Consider the following 23,487-nt stretch of genomic DNA (forward strand, 5'->3'; position numbering starts at 1 on the left):
GGTCATCCACTACAAAAAACTGAAGAGAGAGTATTGATGGTTTACAATAGGAAATAAATATCATGTGTGTATACAAATGCAGTTATAAGGTATTTTCCAATAAAGGCTGCAGGTCTCGGAGCCTCGTAAAAGGCTAATCTACCAGTTTGTCATGACCTTCAGAATAATTTTTTCCTCAAGAGAGTGGGTGGTGTTTTCAAACATGTAATCTACAGCCTGTACAGCCATAGTCTGCAGATGCAGTTCTGAAGGATGTCTAAGTTTGCCTCTTCCCACATCTACAGACCCCAGAACTATCCTCCACAGACGGAGGCTTTGCAATGAGTACTGTTACACTATATAGCCCATTTAAAATGCCTGCACATCTTTATGTAATCATTGTGGAATACACTTTGTACAGTGTAGTAACAGACTTAACCGAGCAGGCTGAACAACAGGTGTGATGTGTAGCCATTTTAGCTACAGTTTTATATATGTTATTTTAGCATACTAGGCCTGTCGCTGTGTACTTTAACCTAGATATATTTTATTCAGCTTCGTTTTTATTATTTTAACAATAGCCACATTTGCGGTCTTGTTTTATTTTCTCTATCTAGATGTTCTTAGCATAGGTCAGCACTGCGTTCTTAAACAAGACATTTCTTTCACTCTGTGCTTTTCTCAAGGCTGCAGTAAGATCGATTGCCGGCAAAAGTGGTATGCTTTGTCTCCAATGTTCACAGAAACATACACACAGTTACGTAGAGATGCTTTCTTGGAACATCAGCTTTTTCATTATAAAAAACACTACTTTGACCCATGTACGTTAGAGGGAGATTCCAGCCAGATGGCCACAACTGTATGCTTATTGCTTCGCTGCAGCTGCTTATGTAGACTACAGGCTTCTTGCTCAGGTATGAGGGATGATGTCTTCCCAGGTGGAACCTGAAGGGCAGAATTAGAGCTTAACATGCTGTGCTCTAACATGGCATAGGTAGGAACTATCCTTAAAACCTTTAGTGACAATAGGGTAGTGTTATTTTTGTGTATTACTCTCCTCATCACAATTGTAATCCTATTATGCTATATAATCCTAGTTATTGCAATACATGCTTTATTACCTAAGATGCAGTTACTTCAATGAAACCTTATTGAACCTTACTCTGCCTCTGATTGTCCTTGCATATGTGAGACTAATGTAACTGAGAGAAACGGATAAGATCTGAGTGACCACGATTCCCCTGAGGAGTCATTTATGTAATGCGCCCGGTTGCCCCAATCATCCCTGCTCTTGGATGGAGATGAGGCACTGCTAGTTAGCCAGAACAGAATCCGGATTAGGCCAACAGGTGTCACATGGTGCTGGATAGGTGCAGTACAGGTGATTCTGCCACCCGAATCCAGTAGTCTCATTAGGATAATGAGAACCTATGCGAAAGGTGCTTGATCACCTAATGCTGTGGAATAGACTTTGCTTAGAGACTGCAACCGCAGCACCCCTGGCTGGTTGTGGCAGTGCACCGGGGTGCTGTGGTCGGGAACTACTGTTTTTGCCCATGGCCTAATGGAAGAGGGCGGGGATGTCACAATCATTGTGGACGCCCACAACGCATATAGGTCAGAAATATTCCACTCCACGATCAACTTTCCTGAAACAGATGCAAATACACATACATGTCATGCATACACAATAGCATACGTACCACAACAGTACAGAGCTTATCAGTACTTAAAGATACCTCTCTCTTATCAAGAAAATCAAAACGTATTCGATGGTGCCCTTCCACATGTAATACAACCTGTGAGATAAAGGCCCTCATTAGTACCTTGGCGGCAAATGCCGCCTGTTGCGACGGCCGCCAACATACCGTCGCCGTGGCTACAGACTGTCCATACCATTATAACCGTAGCCGGAATTCTGCCAGATGCTGGCGGAATTCTGGCGACGGTCATGGCAGCGGATGGCGGCACTGCTGCCAGCAGCAGCGCCACGCCAGCAAAACACCGCCTACCGTATCATATTCCATGATACGGCCCGGCAGTGTTTTGCTGGCGGAGGCTGTTGCTGGCAGCAGCGCTGTGTCCCGTCTGCAGCCGGAGGACCCCCTGCAAGCAGGTAAGTTGGGTTCTCCGACAGGAGAGGTAGGTGGGGGGAGTTGTGTGCGTGTTTGGGTGTGTGTGTGACTGTGTATGTATGTGGGCATGCGTGTGTAATGCTTGTATGCATGAGTGGGTGTGTGAGTGTACGTGCATGTTGCGTTGTGTGCTTGCGTATGTGCCTGGATGTATGTTTGTGAGTGTTGATGTGAGTGTGTATGAATGTATGCATGGGTGGGTGAATGTCTGTGTTTATGGGTGTGTATCTATGTGTGTGTATGTTTGTATATGTGGGGGGTCGGGAGTGTGAGGGAAAGGGTGGGAGTGGGGTGTGGCGGGGAGACCCCTATCAGTGCCAGGGAAGGAATTCCACAACAGCTTTAACCACAATATCCTATTCAACATGTGGCTAAAGCTTCAGTGAGAGAGATTCTCACACAACTTGAGCACCAGGGAGTGTCTGATAATAGGTTATTCATGTATGTTATTCGTGCAGATGAAGGGCCTGTTTTAGAGGAGGACACTGATGTGCCAATAGTGCAGCAGCCTAGGACTGAAAGGTTTCCCATTGGAAGACCTGCACTCTGGGTTGCCCCAAACATGAAGCAGCCAGAGTTGCCTGCCTTTACTGGTCTCCCAGAGTGTAGAGTGAATACAGAAAAGGTTTTGCCTGTCAATTTCTTTGAGTTGTTCATAGAGAATGTATTCTTGGAATAGATTGTTGAGTAGACGAATTTGTATGCAGAGCAGTATTTGAGGGACAACGCTGTCAGACTTAGGCCACAGTCTAGAGCTATCCAGTGGATTCCCACAAATCGTGAAGAGATGAAAAAGTTCTTGGGTTTGACTTTTTTGATGGGTTGATAAGGAAGCCATCACTGGCTTCTTATTGGTCTACTAGTCCCTTGATGGCAATGGCTATATTTCCTGCAACCATGACTAGTAATCGGTATTTGTTTATTCTTCGGATGCTGCATTTTGTTGACAATGCTTTAGCCTTGCCATGAGATAACCCTGATTATGACTGTCTTTTTGGCCTATCCTTGATCACTTTGTAGATCAGTTTTCAGAGGTCTATGTCCCAGGGAAAGAAATATCTGTGGACGAGTCTTTGGTCCTGTTCAAGGGTCGTTTGGTTTTTAGGCAGTACATTCCTAGCAAGAGGGCGCAGTATGGAATTAAAATGTATATGCTGTCTGAAAGGAGTACAGAATATGTTTATAGTTTCCAGGTCTACACTGGTAGGGATTCCAACATTGCCCCTCCCTGGTTGTCTACCCACTTTTGGAGTTAGTGAGAAAATTGTGTGGGAACTTAGTAGATGACTGTTTAACAAAGGTCACCATTTGTATGTAGATAACTTCTACACTGGAGTGCAGTTGTTCAAGGAATTGTTCAGAGTGGACACTGTTGCTTGTGGCACAATCCGCTCTAAAAATGCACAGGTTTGGTAGGTTTCCCTAGGTGCCGGCTGAGCTAGAGCCAAAATCCACATCTAGGCACTTTGCAAAAAACAGGTCTGTTTTCTTTTGGAAAATGTGATGTGCCCATGTTGTGTTTTGGGGCATTTCCTGTGGTGGGCACTTGGCCTACCCACACAGTGAGGTTCCATTTTTATCGGGAGACTTGGGGGAACGCTCGGTAGAAGGAAGTTTGCGGCTCCCCTCAGATTCCAGAACTTTCCATCACTGAAAGTGAAGACTTATATGAACACAGCGAACTATGGGGAAATGTTTTGTTATCACTATTACAGACATTTCTTTCTGCACCAAGCCAGTGCTCCAAGATTAGTTTACAATTACACACAGTGGGAACATTGTTCAACACCACCTGTGGGGAGTCCCAAAACATTTGTAGATACGTTTGTGTATTTTGCCTGGCATGACAGCACCAATGCTGAATCGTATTATTTCAGGTTACCACCTTCCAGAATGAGGAAATTATTAATAACCAACACAAAATTGAGGAAATTATTAATAACCAACAAAAAATGAATCTGCTTACATTCCTTTGTTTCCCGTCTTGCTGTGGCAGGTTATGAGTACTGGAAAAAAACTTTGAATTGAAAAGTGTATGGGGAACAAAAGATTGGCAACTACAGGGTAGGGAAGCTTTGTTTAGAGCATGCCTTATTCCTTTACAAATTATTATATTTTTAAATGACACCATCCAGCAAACATCCTGTTTGGAGTTCGCAAAAAATAAAAGAATTGAACACGCCGAGTATCCCCTCACCTACTAAATTTCACAATTGGGAAAAAATTTTTAAACCTCACTGAAGAACAGCTAACAGTCTGGGTTTAGAATGGTACCTTTAATTTCTAACTTCGAGTCCCAGAGGGTGGTTATCATGGCCAATAGACACAACTGAGTGCCAAGCACGCTTTGTTAATTCCTCTGGGGGTTTCAGAGCAAGTCGCTCGCTTTGAACACCGAAGTTATGCTTTTATGATTTTAAATCAGTACATTTGTAGGCTTTGGACTTTGTACCCCTGTTCTGGCAATAGGGGAGGGTGTCGTCGATACATTTTAGTCACTTGGGCACAGTGATAGCTTAGCTTAAGCTCACGGCCTGTGCCCATTTACCCAGTTATTATGCTCTGTATTCCTGTATTAATTCTTTTAGTGGCACTGTTTTAATTGCATTATCAGCTCTGCTATTCTGCGAAAGCGTCACTATCAGTGCCATGGATGACATACTTTGCAACATGTTCTTTTCCTCAGATTCACAAGAATGGAATGAGAGTCACACAGAATAATATTTTGTATTGCCAACCCCAAGGCTGAGTAAACGGTCCAGTACTTAGGTACATACCCGCGTCAGGCTTCTGTGCATGAACATAACATATATCCCCTATAAAACATCTTGTAGGACAAAGGGCATTAGAGGGGTTCAAGCCAGAATTTCCATCCATGCTGCATGCCAGTTTTCGGCCAACCTCAGCCTTTGTGTCTCCACGGATCCTGATCTGAAGACTGGTGGTCTGACTTTGTACCAAGAAATGGGGGCAGGGTGTGCTTCTCATGGACACTGTACAGACAGAGTAGGCTTACATCGCCATGCTCTCGCTCAGGGGGTAGAGATTAGGCTTTTAGGGAGGAATTGTATACTCATGATATGACAATATGTTGGGGTTGTATATATTTGCATCTCTAATTTTCACAATCCTGTTTTTTTTTATTCATAATTATCCTAATTTTTGCAGCTTGTGCATTTTGTCATAGGTTGCAGTCTTTTCAATAAATGTACAGAAAACTGTCCTGCATCTCTTTTCTTGCCTATGTGTGTGTGTAAGAGACTTGTATATGGAGAGAAAAGGGTAAGGATTGTTTTCACCACGATTTCCCTCAGGGGGCTTAAGAATTCCATGCAAGGCTGCCACAAATCACCTTTACCGGTTGGGTTTTGGTGAGGTGTTGCTAGAGAACCAGGAGGGTTGGACCAACAGCTGCCAACTGGTGTGGGAGTGACCCAGTCGCCTGCAATGCAAAGGTGCTGCAGCCCAAAAGCCAGCAGTCTCTTTGGAGTACAAAAGTTCATTTGACAATTTTGGCCGGAAATATAGCAGTATTTGTTGACATCTCTAGAGTAATTATAGAGCACAACATAATAACATAATGCAAAACAAAATTACAACGCAACAAAAACATAAGAGTACATAACACAACAAAACATTGAAAACAGACTGCAGCCCAACAACAACAGAACAGCAGCACAACAACAAAATACAAAACATGATAAAGCAGCACACAATAACTTAACACATCCCCACCACAACAAAAAAACTACTGACACATGTTACCACCACCACAAATCTACCTTCATAATATAGTTGTAAAAGGTGATTGGAACAAGCACTAACTTAATACCACCAAGGACCTGAAATAGCCCCAGTCATAAATGTTTTGTGATACACCACCTCATGACCAGAAAGCGCAGCAAGAGGTAAATACCAACATCAGGTGACCAGTGTGTGCAGAGTGGTAATAATGGGCATCACACCATCGGCAGATGTCATCGAGTGGTAAATGGGAAGATTCCATGTGCAGTGCAGGGTGAAGGGGAGACCAAGATGAACAGTGGACCACTGGGAAGCCTCAACTACATGTGAGTGTTTAGAAGCATAAAGGCACAGAAAGGAGGAGAAGCGAGAGGATATTTTTCAGTGATACTTAATGTTTTTTTTCAGTAGAATATGCCCGTGTAAATATTGAGGTTCATGCCAGATCTTTAAAAGTGTAATTCAAATCTCGGGGTGGGCAGTTCTCATCAGAATTGTAGAGCACAGAAGGAGAGAATGGGGTGGAAGTGAGTAGAAAAAGAGGAAGACAACATTAAAGCATCTTGTATGTAAAAGGTTTTGCACAGTCATGCAAGGCTTGCTGTGCACAGAAATTTGCTGGGCCTCTGCTAACAAAGACATTCCAGCTCAATTTGCTAGCTTCCCTATCGAATACTCAGTTGCAATAAGGAACTGGCAGAGTGGCTGGTATGGGCTGTAAGTCTGCCTCCTTGGCACATTGACGCAGGCTCAAGGTGATCCTGAACCTGTCCTTAAAGTTGAGATTTACTAAATCTTAAGTATACCCGACAGGACCTAATAGTCATTGCCACCGACTTCATTTGAACACACAGACACTGCAATTGTATACAACGAGTTGCAATTCTAGTCTTGATGGGGACTGTACTGAAGGTCACATGTGAAGTTGTTTTTCTAAGCTTAGTTGTATGTTCCAATATGGAAGTCGCGGTGTAGGATCACACAGGGATGAAAAATAGAGTAAAAATGTGCTTTGAGTCAGGTCTGCAGATGTTTCTGGGCTATCAGAGTCAAACACTTCTTATTCTCATGGTTCTTGCATTTCATAGAATCTCATAGAATTTCATAGAATGTCTACTGAACTGTTTTCAGTCACTGAGTTCAAACACTCCATCGAAGAGCTCACCTCGAAGGCCGACAACAGCCCAATGTTTCAGTGCCACCTGATTACCAAAGTCCCAGGCGTCCCAGGGGGATGGATGTCCCGCCCCCAGACAGAAGCGCCATGTGGTGTCTCCGGTGTATTCGGATGCACAGTCTGCTCTTCAAGAAGAGATATAATAAAACAAAAGTCACACGTTGTCTGGACTTACAGGGTTTCCAGGCTGTGTAGCCCATCGAAGCAGTGCGTCCCCAGGCTGCGGATCTTGTTGTTGTGGAGGTGCCTGCGGAGACAGGAAATACCAATGAATGAAACACAATAGTGAACAGGCATCGGTGTAACTGATCTCGTCTCCACCGCCCCCGCTGTTCATCTGCTCTCACACAGGGCACCCTCGGGTGATCTACGTGTCTGCAGGTGCGGCCGCTGATCACATCACAGTGGAAGCAGTTGGTCTCTGCGGGGACGGGTGGAAGGAGAAACGGTCGCAATAGTTATTAACATGTGTAAGATCTGTAAGCGGCCTCTCTAGTCTTATCATGAGGGTCCCCAATATCTCGAGGAAAAAACTTTGGCGCAGAAAAGACGGCCATTAGGCAATAGGATGTGGAGAATCCCGGAACTAGCACCTCAGGTGCCAAGACAGTGACCAGGGATTTCCACCCTCACTTAAGCAGGGTTCTGAGCGTGAGCAAATACCAGGTTCATTAAGGAAAGCCTGCAACATGGTCTTATGGAAAGTGGGGTATGGCTTTCTTATTTACTATGCCCCTAATAAATTAGAAATTCCGATTCACACATTCAAGAGGTGCACGCAGGATTACACATACTTAGCTGAAAAGGCCTTTCTAAAAAGGGGACGTCTTGATCTGAGTAAGTTTGGGGGAAATGTGGAATAGGGATGTGTGTGAGGCCAGGCAATGCTTTTATCCAAAGCCACAAAGTTGCTGTTTGTTGAATTACCAAAACGTTTGCATACAAAATGTACACACACAGCAAGGTCTATAAAAAACTAGATCTAAGTTCGTATTTCGTGAGGGGAAAGGAGCTCCTACTATCAGAGGAAGACATTTCTTCTGGGAAAATCATTTTCCCTTTGGTGGGAAAAAACAAAAAAAAAAGTAATAATTCATGCTTTTTCAGTAAAACTGAAGAGCCGGGTTTTCCAATCATGACATTCAGCCTAGGTTGGGTTTGGATTTTACAGTCCTACTTGTGTAAATCTACGCCTGGCGTATGTTTCCAAGATCTACACCTATTACCAAAAAAATATGTGACTATCGACGTAAGTCAGACATTTCTGACACTGGAAGATGTAAATCTCTTTCCTTGACGCTTGACTTTGTGAATCTGGGCTGCAGTAAATATCATTGGTTATCAAATACCAACCAGCATTAGTCCAACATGGCTATATCATCAAGAATTAGAGCAAAGGCTCAGAAAAAAACAGCAAACTATAGGCCATAACCACTCAACCACCTGCAAATGCTTACATTAATCACAAGACCTCTCGTAGAGGTTATTCAGAACTTGGTCAATCCCGTTCATGCTGCTACAAAGGGAAGCTATGTCAAACGTGTGGACACACACATGCTCTATAAAAGCGATTAGCATGTAAGGGTCATGCAACTGCGTACCTCAAACAATTTAACAAATGTCACAGGGGAAATATGTGCGAAAGATCAAACAATAATTGCATGCCAGGATGCATTACTGCCAATTTATCATTTAAACACTTTACTCGTGGGACTTCACCTCTTGAGGGTGCCTCACGATCTCCGCTTTCTAAATTTAAAAGCAGACTTTCAAAAAACACACGACTGGCCTTCATGGCATCATCGATACTTGAAATTACTAAACTAAAAAAATGTGAGACTAAATCATGAGCCAGAGTTTATGATCAATGTGCAGAGTGAAATAACACAGCCCCATTTAAAACACGAACAGGCACTTCACTTTTACAGTGCTCAGATGAGTGACTGGACTATATACATGTTTTATGGACTAAAATAAACCTCAGGGTTTATGACCGAGTTTAGTGTCCACTTTACTTTAAAAGGCTGAAGCCCCCTCTCTCCGGGAAACACCGGCATGCGTTGCAGTGAATCGTGTTGATAGCTAGCAAACCCCCCATGTAACTACCACAAGTGTAGAGAACTGCAGGCGTGGCTTCTCGGCATTAAGAATGTAAAAATACATTTTCGGCTCACGATGTAGCCTGGATGTAACTAAACCACACCATTCACCCTCTATCAAAAGATGTTAAATTTGAAGAAGAAAAATATGTGGTTTCGAAGGCCATTTTATCTTTCTTCTAATTTTCTCAGTCAAATGCAATGACTACCTGCAATCGACTGTATCTATTAAAGCACCCTTAAATGTGATGAACTATCCAGAAACCAATGCAGCAAACAAGATAAAACCTGCCTGTAAATTAGTTTTAAGCTGAGGTTTATTACAGGGGGGATTGGATAGAAAGAGCCACCAGTATTTAATTGGACTGCAATTCATCCCCAAGAGTAGCACTCTGGTTCTCGCCTTGATGTTCATCATGTCACAAAGACCTAATAAACGTGTCCCTGTCTTCTTTTCACAAGTAGTGCAAAGACAGGAGCATCAAGGCTGAAGAGCATCACACCATGCAAAAAGACCAAAGGTGTTTAGTTGTACTGCTATGAGGCCAGTAGCAAGGCAATCACCGATTCTGCTGTGGTCCGCCTTGCAGGAAGATCATGTAAGGGTACAGGTATATGAATTTGTACTGCTTTTGACTTTTAGCTGTGAGGACTTATCGGTGGCATTTATACGACATTTCGTGCCTAAATGAGGAAAGGTTCTCTAATGGAAGAGCTTCTCACAGGCCCAGGGGCTGCTAGTTTTTTGGAGGCACTGGTGCTGAATGCTCTCCAGGTCTCGAATTGTCCCATTCTGTTTCTGATGCTCTTCAGTGGGCATCAGCAGTGCACAGGAAAAAGTGCAAATTAGACTCTATGCATCTATAGCTTTGCCCATCTTCGATGTGAGGTCAGGCCTCTTTTAAAATGACATAATCTCGATAGTGAGGAGCGTATGAACTATCAGACAATCTCGCTCCTTCCAGTGCCTGCTAAGATCTTGTAAAGACACTTAAATGGCCATCTGAATAAGTTTGCTGAGGACTCGGGATGGTTGGATAGATCTTAGTTCAGTTTCCAGCATCATCACAGAACTGAATCTGCATTAGTGTCGGCCACAGAATCTATTAGGTGGTTAGTGGATGAGGGGCAAGGTATGTCCTTGATCCTATTGGATCTATCAGCTGCCTTTGACACCATCTCCCCCTCTCTACTAATTGAATGCCTACAGGGATTGGGCATTACAGATAGGACATTAGAAGTGCTGTCTTCCTCCATCAAAGATCTCTCTCAAAGGGTTATGCTGAAACAATATTTTTCAGATGTTTTCTCCTTGTCTTGTGGACTACCATAGGGCTCGTCTTTGACCCCTATACTATTTAATCGGTATGTTTCCCCTCTCACCACCATTATCCGTTCCTGTGAGCTACAGGTGATATCTTACGCTGATTACACCCAGATCATTGTGTCGATCCCTAGAAACTCTGCACCCACGGCAGCAAATTTCTCACATGGTATTTCTGTGGTAGCAGAATGGATGGGAAGAAATCTCCTTAAACTCAATGGTGAGAAAGTTGAGGTGCTGCTTTTCAGAACACATTCCTTGATCTGGAATGATGCCCAGTGTCTGTACTTCCTCTGCACCTTGCCTGCCCAGTTGATAAGGTGAAACATCTTGGAGCGATTCTAGATTTGAAGATTTCTTTAAATGAACAGTCCAATGGCACAGCTGCTACGTGCTTCTGGATTATAAGAATTTTGAAAAAAATATTTCCCTTAATTCCAGTTTCGGCACAAAAGCAGGTTGTTGTAGTGTTGGTTATGTCCAGAAGTGATTATGGTATTCCTCTCTATCTGGAATCCAAAATGAATACCAAAGCAAAACTGCAGGTTGCACAGAGCGCTCTTGCTAGTGCTGTTCTTGATATTCCTAGTCGTCAAACTGTGCCAGAGGAGCTTCACTGGCTCCCTATCAGAAAGCGTATTAAATTTAAAGGTATTTGTAAACTACATAAGGCTCTTTATTAAGCGGGTTTAGCTGGAGTAAGGGTGATGTTCCATTGGTACAATCCAAGTCAAGACTTACAATCTGCCCATCAGAATCTGGTTGCTATACCCAGAGTGCATAAGGTGCGATGGAGGGCTTTTTCAGTTTGCAGCTGCCAGACTCTGGAACTTGCTCCCCATTTCTCTGACTTCTATCAAAGGACACTTGCAGTTCAAAAAGACATTAAATACCTGGCTGTATACTGTACAGGTTGCGCTTTATTTGGCCATGTAGATGGTGATTTACGACTGGATTGTGTGGGCTGCAGTAACTATAGTGCCTTGATGCCAATGGGCATTTGTTGCACTGTAGATATTTAAAAATCAAATTAAATCAAATGTGCCAGTAAGCATTTTTTTCTATCTCTCGACATTTGTGCACATGGATCAATTTGCAAATTCGCAATATAATACAACAGTAGACTGGCTGGTATGCAACGTGGGACTGCCTTTCTAGACGACTGAATTCCAAAGAAAGGGTACCACAACTTTCATTTTGTTAACTTAAAACAATGCTTGGTGACAACAGAGTTTGTTGATTAATTTGTTTGTGCCAAAAAAGAAGGAATGCTTGATGTCAAAATAGAGCCATGCAATCAAAATAGATGTTTGGTCTCAAATGATGAGCACTATGGGCCCTAGCTGAGATATTTCCTGTTCTCTGCTGAGAGATTTTTTTACACTTTGTTATGTGACAATATAAAGTTCAAAGAAGTGACATATTTTACATCTAAATGAGGGACATTCAGGGCTGCAAAAGCAGGCCACATGGGTTCATAGTAAACATCAGCACAGCACGAGCCTATGTGAGTTTTAAGTGCCAAGGGTAAGGTGATTGGATAAAAGCCAGTTGGTTTGGAGCGATTCGTAATTTTTACAGGGTGGATCTAATTACTGCCAGCCATGTAAATTATGCATAGGCTGTACCCTAAATACTATGATTTTCCTCCTACAATCACTGTACATATACTACTAACCATACAGCTATTCTTTTACAGATGTGCCTACAAAGACCAACAGCCTGTTCCGATCTGGCCATCTGTAGTACACGTCAATGACAATTTTGAATATGATGACTATAAGTCATATTTATGGTCATTTAAATTAAACATTTCTCCCTGACCCTTGCAAAGGAAATCTATAAATCTGTGATTCCTAAATCTATTCCACCATAACCTGTGTCTTCCATTTAGAGTGACTAAACCCCAAGGAATAAATTAATCAGAGTTTGCTGAAGAAGGCCACTGCTACTGCCTGTAAGGACCTGTAATTTAGTGCTGTAGCAGGACTAGAGTATGAATTAAATAGGTACACTGTTCCAAAACTGTTTAGAGAGTGAAAAAGATGCAGGGTCGAGATCAGTCAGGAATATCAATGATATCTGGAGAGCCCTCAAGCACCCATGAGGGTGACAAGTTTCATCACTGGGCTGCCTCCTTGTCAGACCGGTGCTGCAATGTCTGGCGGACCATCCCGGCAGCCGGGATGGTGCTGAACCGAAGGCAATTTGCCAGGTTAGGGTCTGAAACGAATACTGACTGTGAAAGCAGAAAAAAAGAAACATTTCTTGTGAATAAGTGTAGGAGAGAATGAGAGAGTTAAAAATAGCTCTGAACCTTAAACATCACATTAATGAGTCAGGGAAAAGGTTCAGGCCAAGGTTAAAATCATACAGAGTGCCTACGGGAATAATGTTCCACTACACTCTACAGAGGGAAAAAGGTAGTGTACCTAATCCTGTCGAAATATGGTCCACGGGATGGTCCGCCAGACATTGCAGCACCGGTCTGACGAGGAGGCAGCCCAGTGATGAAACTTGTCACCCTCATGGGTGCTTGAGGGCTCTCCTGATATCATTGATATTCCTGACTGATCTCGACCCTGCATCTTTTTCACTCTCTAAACAGTTTTGGAACAGTGTACCTATTTAATTCATAGTTCAGTTTGGGAGACTGTACACTGGACCAGTAATCTCCCAGTCCCTCCTTTGTATTGAATAGCAGGACTAGAGTAGCATGCCCTCGGCAAGGCATCGCTGATCATCCTTCTGTACATGACAGCCAGATGTATCTTTTCGAGTCTAACAATGCAGACACCAGTTCTGCCAAGGAGTACCTGAAAGCAGGGGCGTAACACTCAGGCTAGCATATAATGTTAAAATAGAGTACTGGACAAGCAGGGAACACAGGGGGACTTAAAGGGCAGCGGAAAGGGAGAGGAATGCAGATTGTTAGGGGTACTAGGTGAGAGAAAGCACATTATTTTGTTAAAAAAAACCAACATTGTTGAAGTCTCTAAACAGAAAGACGGGGAGACTGTGTGTGCGTTTTGTGTGTACAAATTCCGAGTGAAATACGTCAGACACTGCACCATACCCGACTGAAAGCACCTGCACCCAATTATTTACCAGCAAATACATTTATTAGGGGGTTGTAGCACACCAAACACTACCCCTCCGCCCCCAAAGCTATGCCCCTGCCTCAAGGCCATCAAGGATGATTCTACATCCCAGCATTGTTTGAAATTGAGCCAAAATCATAGCAACCACGGAAGAAACATCACAAATTCCTTTGACTTAAGTTACAGTAGTGAGATTGCTTAACTCATAGGGTTCTCAAGTAATAACTGCCACCAATAACTACTGGCGATGATTTTGGTATAGAAGTCTTTAAAAAGCCTTGATTTCAATATTTAATGTAAGGCGTAGCCTCTGAAGGGATTTATTGTCCGCTTTCAGTGCAGACAAAAATGTTGGGTATCCTTCTTCGGGCATTGGCCCTGAGTCTGGACTGCCACACAAACAACACTGCTATGTCTCCTAATCACAATTATAAACAGTGTATCATATTAGGACATTTATTGTAAAGGAACGTGGAAACTCTGTACATGCTGTTTTATTGGCCAGAGTTGATTGCAGCAGCAATATCTTGTACCTCATAGGGCAGTGCCAGGTGCTGCTGAGTGCATGGAGCTTTGGAGCATGGGAGCAGGTCTATATTTCCTGATCATAACAGGCTTCATAGTCTCCCTCTTGAAAACTAACTACAATTAAAAATTGCTGGCCTTACTTTCAAAGCAACAAATCGAACCTCTACCGCCTACTGCTCCCTCCGACCTTGATGAGAAAACTTGAAACAACTCTGGTGGCACTGGCTCTTTCACATGTCTATGCTGTATATGGCTTCCATAGGAATCCATGCTAGAACATGGTTTTCAAAAACTGGTTATCGCTGCCCCTATGTCATAGCAGCGAGAAGTCGGTCCCCAGTGGCCATGCTCTGACTGATTGCCACATGCTGGCTCCCTTGAGTCTGTAAAGAACCTGGGTTGGGGGGGTTGATGCGGCCGATGCCCCTGTGCCACTAACTGCTACCTTCCCTGTTCGCTGCACCAGTTCTACTGGTACAGTGTGAAGAGACAATGTGGCAACGTGAGTGGGGCTATTACCGAGGACTGCAGGATTCAGACAGTGCTTGATTTGTAAATGGAAGAGTGCCGGTGCCCAAGGCTCATGCTCAGAAGCCGGCGGCCTTGCAATTAAACTCTGGCCTCTTTAATTCACTAGCAGACACTCCCTGAACCTTTATCCGACACTTGCAGGTTCTTACTTTCTCCCTTTCTGACAGTTGTTCTGTCTTTGTCATCCTCTGTCTTTCCCATTTGTATGATGTCCCTATTTCTATATGTTGCTCCTCTTAGATTCCACAATCTACAAAACAGGAAAAGAATGTGATAGACATTCATACCTAAACTTGCAATTCCCTTCAGAGGTCACCCAGAACTATAACGTGTTTGAGAGGTATTCAGAAAACTCTTTAACCCGAGCTTTGATACCTTTGCTTTCTTCACACTTGTCTGTGTGCAGACATTGGATTAATCCAGCGTTTGGACATTTTGAGAGTCCTACACTTGGAGCATTTGAGAGAGCTACTTAGCAGATCTGGGCAGTTACGTGATGCCGGTTTCACTATGCCTGTCACCTCCAAGACTGGCAGCATGTCCTACTGAACACAGGAAGAACTGCATTTAGCCAGGGCACATCATTCCTGTTCGATTCCTGTTGTAAGATTTAGCAACCCACACACATGCAATCAAATATTTAAAAGGTTCAGGAGAAAATGGTGTAAGTGACCAGGAGAGCTTGACTAGGTGACATCCCCACTTTAGCTTTTATAGTAAAATGCACGAGAAGTGCTGAGTTCCAAAAAGAGATTCCGTGTAAATGGGAACGTGCAAAAATTTCATTAATAACTCAAAGTGCAAACATGAACATTTTTGAAGATTATCACTTTTAAGAAGCAGCACTCTGCATCACCAGCAGTTGTACAAGCTTGAAAGTTAGGAGATTCTGACTAGTCTGTGAAGATTAAATATTCCACAACATCTAAAATGGGGGAAAGGCTGGGCCAGAGTGAGTCCATTGTAATGTGACTCAGGAAATCGGGGCATCTCCCAAAGGCATGGACCTTATGAAAAGTTGTTAGGATTAGGGCAGCCATTCCGAGGCATAGAATGAGACAATATGTGCTGAGGTGTCCGACACTCCTGTAAGTGCAGGTCTGTCCCACATTTGTGTGATCTGTCCTGTTGCCTGCACTTTAGTGGGGTGGGATTCACAATGCCCTGTTTTTGCTCCTCACATCTAACCTCTAGCTTCCCGGCACAGGGTCTACATCTTACTATTTCAGCCATGTATGATCTGCAAAAGAAGTGCCTGTTGGTGGCTAGTAAGGAGAAGCTCCAACATAGGAAGGATTCTTCCCAGTGCAGCTTTAGGGACACATTTGCCTTTAATGATTCTAAAGAGAAATGTGTCGACCTGCAGTTACCCAGAAAGTGTGAATAAAAACCATGCTAGGGACCTGACCTGACCATTCCCTTGATGTTTACTTCCTCCATATTGTCAGATCCGGTGACAGAGTCACAGGGAGAGTATGATTTGCCCAAAATCAAACACTTTGGTAAAGTTGGAGACCTGAAATTGAAATGCAATCCTGCTTGTTCCAACTGCTACTGCTTTAGCACCATATTACATTTTAGTGAATAGACCATGAGAGTGGCTTTGCTTAACCAACCACCTTCCCCCAAGGTATGATCTAGTCCATTATTTTACCTCAAACTTATTATTGGCTGTTAGGTTGATTCTAAAAGACTCAGGAGCGCGGACAAAAAATGGAGGCAGAGGAGTAATTTCAAAAGATGATTGTCCAAGAGCACACAAATAGGCCAAATGTATCCTGGCACTTCAGTTTCCATTTAACTCAGTAGCATACCAAATGGGTCGGCAGTGTTTCTGATGAAAATGCCATGAGACTACCCTTCCCAGGGAAATGTCACTGTATTGTGGGTGCTGCCCAGATATAAAATTCTTTATTTATTTCCAGCTATTTAGATAAAGTGGTAAAGCTAGGAATCAGTGTTAATTCTTGTGGTATTCTAGGGGTCCTGAAAGGTTTACAGCGCTCGCTACCCGACTGATGCCTATTTCTAAACACCCCCACATATTTTCGTAGAATAGGAAAAGGCCAGAAGTAGAATTGAGACTTTTCCTTCAGGTACTGGGGCAGACGTTGGCTAAGTGGAAGTATCATGGTGAGTACGTTGGGTTTACTACCTGCATTTCAAGTCTTAAGACTATTGGGCTAAAGGGGTTATTCGTTTTGTAAACTTGCCTTTTAAAAAGTGCCTGTAGTGAGTAGTCATGGCTTACTCAAGGTGGTAAAGGGCTTAGAACTCGAATACAGCTATCACAATTGATAAGCTCAGTCTCCAGATGAAAGATAACTTTTAAAAAGACCTCATTTAGAAGAAGAGGTTGTAGAATTAAACCCCCAAAAATAAGCTCTGTGATTTATAATCCACCATGACCCCCATTAAACATCCTTTGATGTGCCAACACTCGTAAAGGGTCTCGCTCATAGAAAATGTCTATAAGCTTGCAATGTGTCCTATCTAGTGATATTGGACAGTCAGCCATCCTAGTCTGTGCCTTTGGGGCACGGCCTCCGCCGTCTTTGAGCCGGTAATACAGGTGCTGCAGTGCAGAAACCGTGCAAAAACTGATGCCTTAGACATAGCCACTGCTCCTGCCATATTCTCCTAGCCGGATTAATTCCCAAACTATAGAGATTTAATGTATTTTCCCTTTGCCGGTGTAATGAATTGAAGGCGAGTATCTTATTTCACAGTTTTAGAAAAATTGGTGATGGCCGGGAATATAACACAAGAGCTTTCGAGATAAGGTATCGGGAAGCAATGATGTGGTGAGGCAGCCAGGACTCCAACAAGCACCGTGCACGACAGCCGTTTATAAACCTGGCACAACATCAGAAGTATCAGCTTCCACTAAAAGGGCCGCGCCTGCACCTGGTAACCAGAAAAAGCTGAAGGAGACGGCAGTCAGGCAGGCATCCCGTCTTCTCGCGTCATTTGGTGAACAGGCTTCAATCTGCAGGCTCAAGTCGCAGAGCTGCTCTTTAGATTTAATCTGAAGCACGTTTCCTCTAGCGCCAATGTGGCACCAGCTGGAGCCGTCATGGCACTTCAACAATCCTGGTGATGTGGTTAGCAAGGTAACATGCCAAGGATGTACTCCATATCTCCAGGGAGGCAGACCGTCAGCAAGATGTTTGTCTTAACATCACATTTGTACACGTGTTGGAGTACTTTGTCTGCAACGGTGCTTTCAGTTGTATGAACTGTCCTGCTTAGTGGCAAGCAGGAGTGAGAGTGTATGCTTTTGTCATGTTCTGCAATGTTGATCCAGGAGAGCCAAATCAATACCGATTTCAGGATAAGCATATAAAGAAAATCTGTTCCTTTAGAATCATTGAAAGTAATGTCCGTTGTTTGGGTTTGTGGGAACTCCGGCATGGATCCATCCTAGCCTTACACTGGGCACCACTTGCCTATGTGGTCCATGCGACTTAGGCCACAGAGAATATGTGCGAAACAGTTTTAGATCCTGTGCGGCTATCCATTTGATTTATGGAAGCACTTTGGTAAAGTTATTTCAGCCTTTCTGGTAAAATGGCATATTTTATTTCTCTCACGAAGTTTTAAAACAAAAAGAAAAATAATTTTGAGGCTATAGTTAGTATTTGCACTGAGGCATAGTGAAAGGTCATCTCAGGACGTACTGACATGTTAGGGATCCATCCGCACGCTTTACAACAACCCATAGACTGAAGTAGGTGGGTTCCACTGAGCGTATAATACCAGGAGAAATGGGGGCAATGACAACCAGTTCACAGTTGGAGTTTGGGGCTCATGGTCAGCTTGGTTACCATTCCGCGGTGGTGAGGCTTATTTATAAACTTGTTGACTGTTATCAAACTTTACCCAATCTAAGATATTACCCCTTACTATAGGTCATGGCATCACTTCCTCTTGCAGGTCATTCTACAGTGAAACGCTAAAATGTAGGGAGATACAAACACTGATAGCTCAGCAATTTGCATCTTGTTGGAGCCTCCGACTCCTGTATTAGCTTGCACCCGGCCTTCTCCCTTACCGCACCGTTCCTGTTTTCTCAAGTCTCCTTTCAGTCTTGCTACTTGGTACACTTGCTGCTAACCCCTCTGCAAGTTTATTGGACACTATGACTGAACCAACCTCCATGCTTCCTCTAATGGCCAGCATCCCCTGGGTTCTGATGGAGGTAAGTATGTTGCCATTACCTTGAAGGTAATAGCTATACTACTGTACATAAATGGATTACAACCAATTTACCCATTTCACAAGACTGATGAATCACCAGTTTTCTGACTTATCTTTGTTTTGCTCTTCTGTGGCCCGAAGACCATTCTGGTAGATCACTGTAGTTTTACTAGTGCTATTGAGATTTTGTGTTCAGTGAAGCTGGGGATCGGAGCCCAGAAGTCCTTAGTCATATTGGAGTTCATGACATATTGAAGTTGGTTGGAATCTGCGCTATTTGTAAGGCTATAGGAATTACATGATTGCTACAATACAGTCATGGTGAACAGCCACGATTTGCCACAGTGGAGTCACAGATGGCCATTGAAAAATAAGGTTGGAGGTTTTTGCCAATACCCTAGTTTCACAGGTAACTCTGTGGTCAGAGTAGAAGTTCTGTCATTTCCTGTCTCACAAACTGACATCTGGATGCATCCTGGGACTGACTTTGCCCGGCTTTAAAAAAATGACATCACAAATTCAAATTCATGGCTTGGAAACATGGAGGAATCCTGTGTAATTGCTCGCTTTCCTTTCAATGTTAAGCTTTTTAATAAATGCTTATCAAAGGGGTAAGACATGCATTTTTAACTTCTCTGCACTTGATCAGATTGGAGAGGAAGTTACATTACTGCTGAGATGCACGGTGCATGACAGTTGACAGAGCAACCAAATGTTTATTACAGCAGTTTACTTTCTGTCTAGTTACTCAATGAGTATACTGCCGTTTTAAAGTTGAATGTGATATTTATATAAGAAAGTTAACTAAAAGTTTTTATTGTTAAAACTGTTAGACCCTTTTTGGGGCCACAGTGCACACAGGGGCTACTATCCCCAAATATGATGGTTCGGTTGTTTGCCACTGGTTTTCTTGGTTCCATCTGACAATTACTTTGCAAACTGGACCAAGTGCAATCAATGGTGCACTTGACCCTCAGGGTAGCAAGTACGAGTGGCACAAGGATTCTTAGGAAGGTAGAGTGAGAAACAAAAGCTCAGAACTCAACAGTAAACTAACAGACATAATAATACATTCTGAAACCCAGTGCTTATGTTTTAGTTATTTTAGTCTCACAACAAAACCAAATACTACATAGTTCAATGGGAATGTAAGTACAGGGTTTTTAACTAAGTTACAATTTTCAGAGGGTGCTACTGATCAAATCAGTAACTCAGTTCAATATCTTTTTACTCCTGCATTTTGTTTGCAAAAAGACTTACGCCCATGTGATAGATTCAGCTGCACCTTTTTGTCTCTCTATCTGGTTGCTGGTCAAGACCTATTTTTACCTGCTTGTTGATGTTGCATTTCTCGTGGTTCAGTGGTTGCAGTTTGCGTACCCATACTCACAGCAGTGGCTTCACTTCTGTGTGGCCACAGCACTGACCTTGCATTGGAACAGGGGCCACTGTTTGTAGTTGGCCTGGGAGGCATGTGCAGCAGCATTCATCTTCTCAAGGGACAATCTCCTCAGTCAGGTGCAGACAGATACTGAGGTATGGCAGTAGTGGCCTCAGGAACAATTCATCCAAGATGGTGTATCTTTGGTAGTTGTGACCTCCAGGCTGATGTGGGCTTTTGCTCTTCAGTGATGATGTGGCTTCGCTACCCGGTGTCAGCAGCTACAGAACCAGGCTTTGGAACATTGGATTGTTGGATTTTTGCTCAAAACAGTGATGCATGTTCTTGCAAACTTCTTGCCATAGTTCACTTGGTAACCACTCAGAGAGACCAGCAGATCCACTCACAGCACGGGTCACTCCGCTTCTCTCTATTTGGCAGTCATCTTTCTCTGGGTACTCCCCAGGCTGGGAAAATGGTGGGCTTCTTCTCTTGGACAGTTTTGCTTCCTGCAGGGCCAGGCATACTCCTTCCCTATCTCAATAACCAGTTAGGCATCTAGGCACTTTAGGAAGATCGTTAGCGTCTTTAGCAGAAACTGCAGACTTCAGATGATGTCAGGGAGACACCAGCTCTGGCCACACAGCAGCCTTTCAATTACCCTGCAATGCACTCTCATCCTTGCTCAAGAAGAACTTAGAACCGGAACAAAATGGGATGGTTTGGATCCCACTTTTAGATACATTTTCTATACAGGGGATGCTGAACCACTGTCTCGAGCTTCAGAACTGGTTTGCGTTGGTCGTCCTTCAAATGTCAGTTTCTGGCTGCTGCTCAGACAATCTTTGTGCAAAATGATTGCCCTTATGGGAGGTTGCACTGGGGTGTACTTGAAGCAGGAACTTAAAAAAAAAACATGGGGACAATGAAGTGTGAGATCTCTGCACCTAGCTGTCAGCAGCCTTCCGGAAGCAGCAATCAGATAGAGACAAAAGGGCTAGCACTGCATAGAGAAATCTTCACCATTAACAACAGAAACTTCAGTCCCACCCACACCTTACCCCTATCATCCGCCAAATGGCAGTGCACAGGAAGAACTAATCAGCAGCCTTTTGCTAGCAAAGCCCTAATTGAATTTCTCAGGGAAGTCCAGTTTCCCTTTTCCTTCATTTCACTGTCTGGGTCTACACCTTCAAGCCACCAGAATGCAGACAACACACTTCCACTGTTTGTGGAAGCTGTTGTCAGCCTCCATCTTGTGAAATGCTAAATCAGGGGCATCCAAAATTGGCCCTACCTGCCCCACTACTCAGACCCGTACACTTACAACACAGAGTCCCATTGCCATGTAAGTGCTACAATGTAGTGCACACACACACACACTCACTCTTCATGCACCGAGGAGGCCAGCACAAGGTTTTGGGTGGTTCATGTAACATCTGAGCTTTACATAACAGGGGTCAGCAGAATGCAGTCTCTCTGACAGAGAAAATGGTCTGGTCACACTAATGATTCACAAAACAAAGTACACAGTCCACCACTGCTTTATCTGCTTCACCACAGCATGGACAATAGTGCTAGACCCACTTAGAGAACGTTTGGTGCACCACTCCAGCTTACAGAAAAGGTTTCTAGACCTCACATTTCTAGGAACAGGCCTAGGTCTCTGTGCACACACTAGACCAGTGTGCCACTATGACCAAGCACAAAGTCAGAATACCAGTGTCACATGCAGTCAGACTCTCAGGGCAGGGGTACACACATGCTTATCATGCATGGAAATGTTCTGCAAAAAAAAGCAGGTAGATAAATGAAAATGTGCAAGAGATATTACTGTAAAAATATTGCTTTTGATTTATATATTGTAAAGTTGTTTTTAAAGATTTGAAAAATGCATTGTTATGTCCCAATAGATATGTGATTTGTAACATCTTAAAATATTTCCTTCTGTTCTGCAATTAGTGACACTTTGCAGCATGCAGTATTCACAGTAAAAGATGTAATTTATTTCTTATTCAATGCCCAATCCCACAATACACATAGAACCAAACACTTGTGAATGTATGACATGAAGCAAGGCAATCATTGTTCAAATAACATAAATTGGTGCCACATATAAAGTTGTACAGTAAAAGATAATGTAGTCGATCCTAAATTACCAAAAAAAGAAAGTCTATTTAAAGTTTTAACTGTGCAGTGTCATATAATTAGATGGGGGTGACAGTTCTACATCTTGGGGTCTTAACATTTGTATGATTTAGCTTTACACCAATGATAATCAAAGTATGGCCCGGGGGCCGCCTGCGGTCCCCCTGACCTTTACATGCGGCCCCCTGGTGAAAAGCAGCATTGGGCTGCTGTTCACTCATGTCAGGACTCACAATACAAAAGGTGAAGTAAATGAGCAAGCATTTATTTAAAGGTTAATTGCAGTTAGAGAAGGGAAATATTTAGGGTGTCCCGCACCTCGTAACTTAAACAACACCTTCATTTTCAAAGACATCTTGGAGAAAAAGTTAAAAAAATCTGATAAAGTCTCATAAAATTCAGAAAGTGTATTTCATTGATCCATTTCACCTTAGAAAATCAAATAGTGTAGGTGCATTGAGAAGTATTTTTTTTAAAGTGATAGTTTTCAAACATAATCATACATGCTTCCTCCCACCCTAACAACGTCAATAGTGAACTAAGAGGTCAGTCACTTGTTATATGACCTCGCTGGGTGGCCAGGGTTGATATTATTTATGAACAACACTATAGTTTATTAACTCAAACACAGGAGAAGGTTTTATACAGCGCAAATCCTGAAGCCATGTATTTCTAGAGCCTTTTATATGTGATAATGAATGAAAAGGAGGGAAAGTGAGACAAAACAATGTGGTCAGCTGGGAAAGCCCGTGCTGATCTCACATTTTCTTGGTCCACATTGTGTAATTTAATTCATCCACTAGATGTACATACTTCGCTTCCACTACACCCACCTTACACCCCCTCGTCCCACCACCCCTCGACCACCACCCTGCTGGCGTCAGTGCAGCCCTCATTCACACCACAGACCAAACGTTTTGACCCCTGGAAAAATGTTTGCGAGTACCCATGAGTTACACACTCTTTGTTGTATCTCTGTGCTACCAATTCCTATTTCACATTCAAACCGGTAAAAAATTGTACTATTTTTTTAGCTTGACAGTAGTTATATTATGGACAAATTTCCAAACAGTTCATTAGGGTTCACATCAGTCGCAGCTCGAGGCAACCAGAAAGTGGGGGGTGAAGATGAGGGGTATG

The 23,487-nt window shown here is 43.1% G+C and overlaps 1 protein-coding gene across 1 annotated transcript in view; it reads right to left on the reverse strand.

The window, feature by feature from the left end:
* The window catches only part of LGR6 (leucine rich repeat containing G protein-coupled receptor 6), a 404,113-nt gene that overhangs the window by 125,703 nt on the left and 254,923 nt on the right, over positions 1-23,487 (reverse strand). Inside the window, exon 6 of the mRNA XM_069238930.1 lies at positions 7,211-7,282. Within this exon, the coding sequence (XP_069095031.1) occupies positions 7,211-7,282 (72 nt within the window). The remainder of the gene's footprint in view (positions 1-7,210; positions 7,283-23,487) is intronic.

The sequence above is a fragment of the Pleurodeles waltl genome, chromosome 6 (assembly GCF_031143425.1).
Source record: "Pleurodeles waltl isolate 20211129_DDA chromosome 6, aPleWal1.hap1.20221129, whole genome shotgun sequence".
In the NCBI taxonomy this organism is placed as follows: Eukaryota; Metazoa; Chordata; class Amphibia; order Caudata; family Salamandridae; genus Pleurodeles; species Pleurodeles waltl.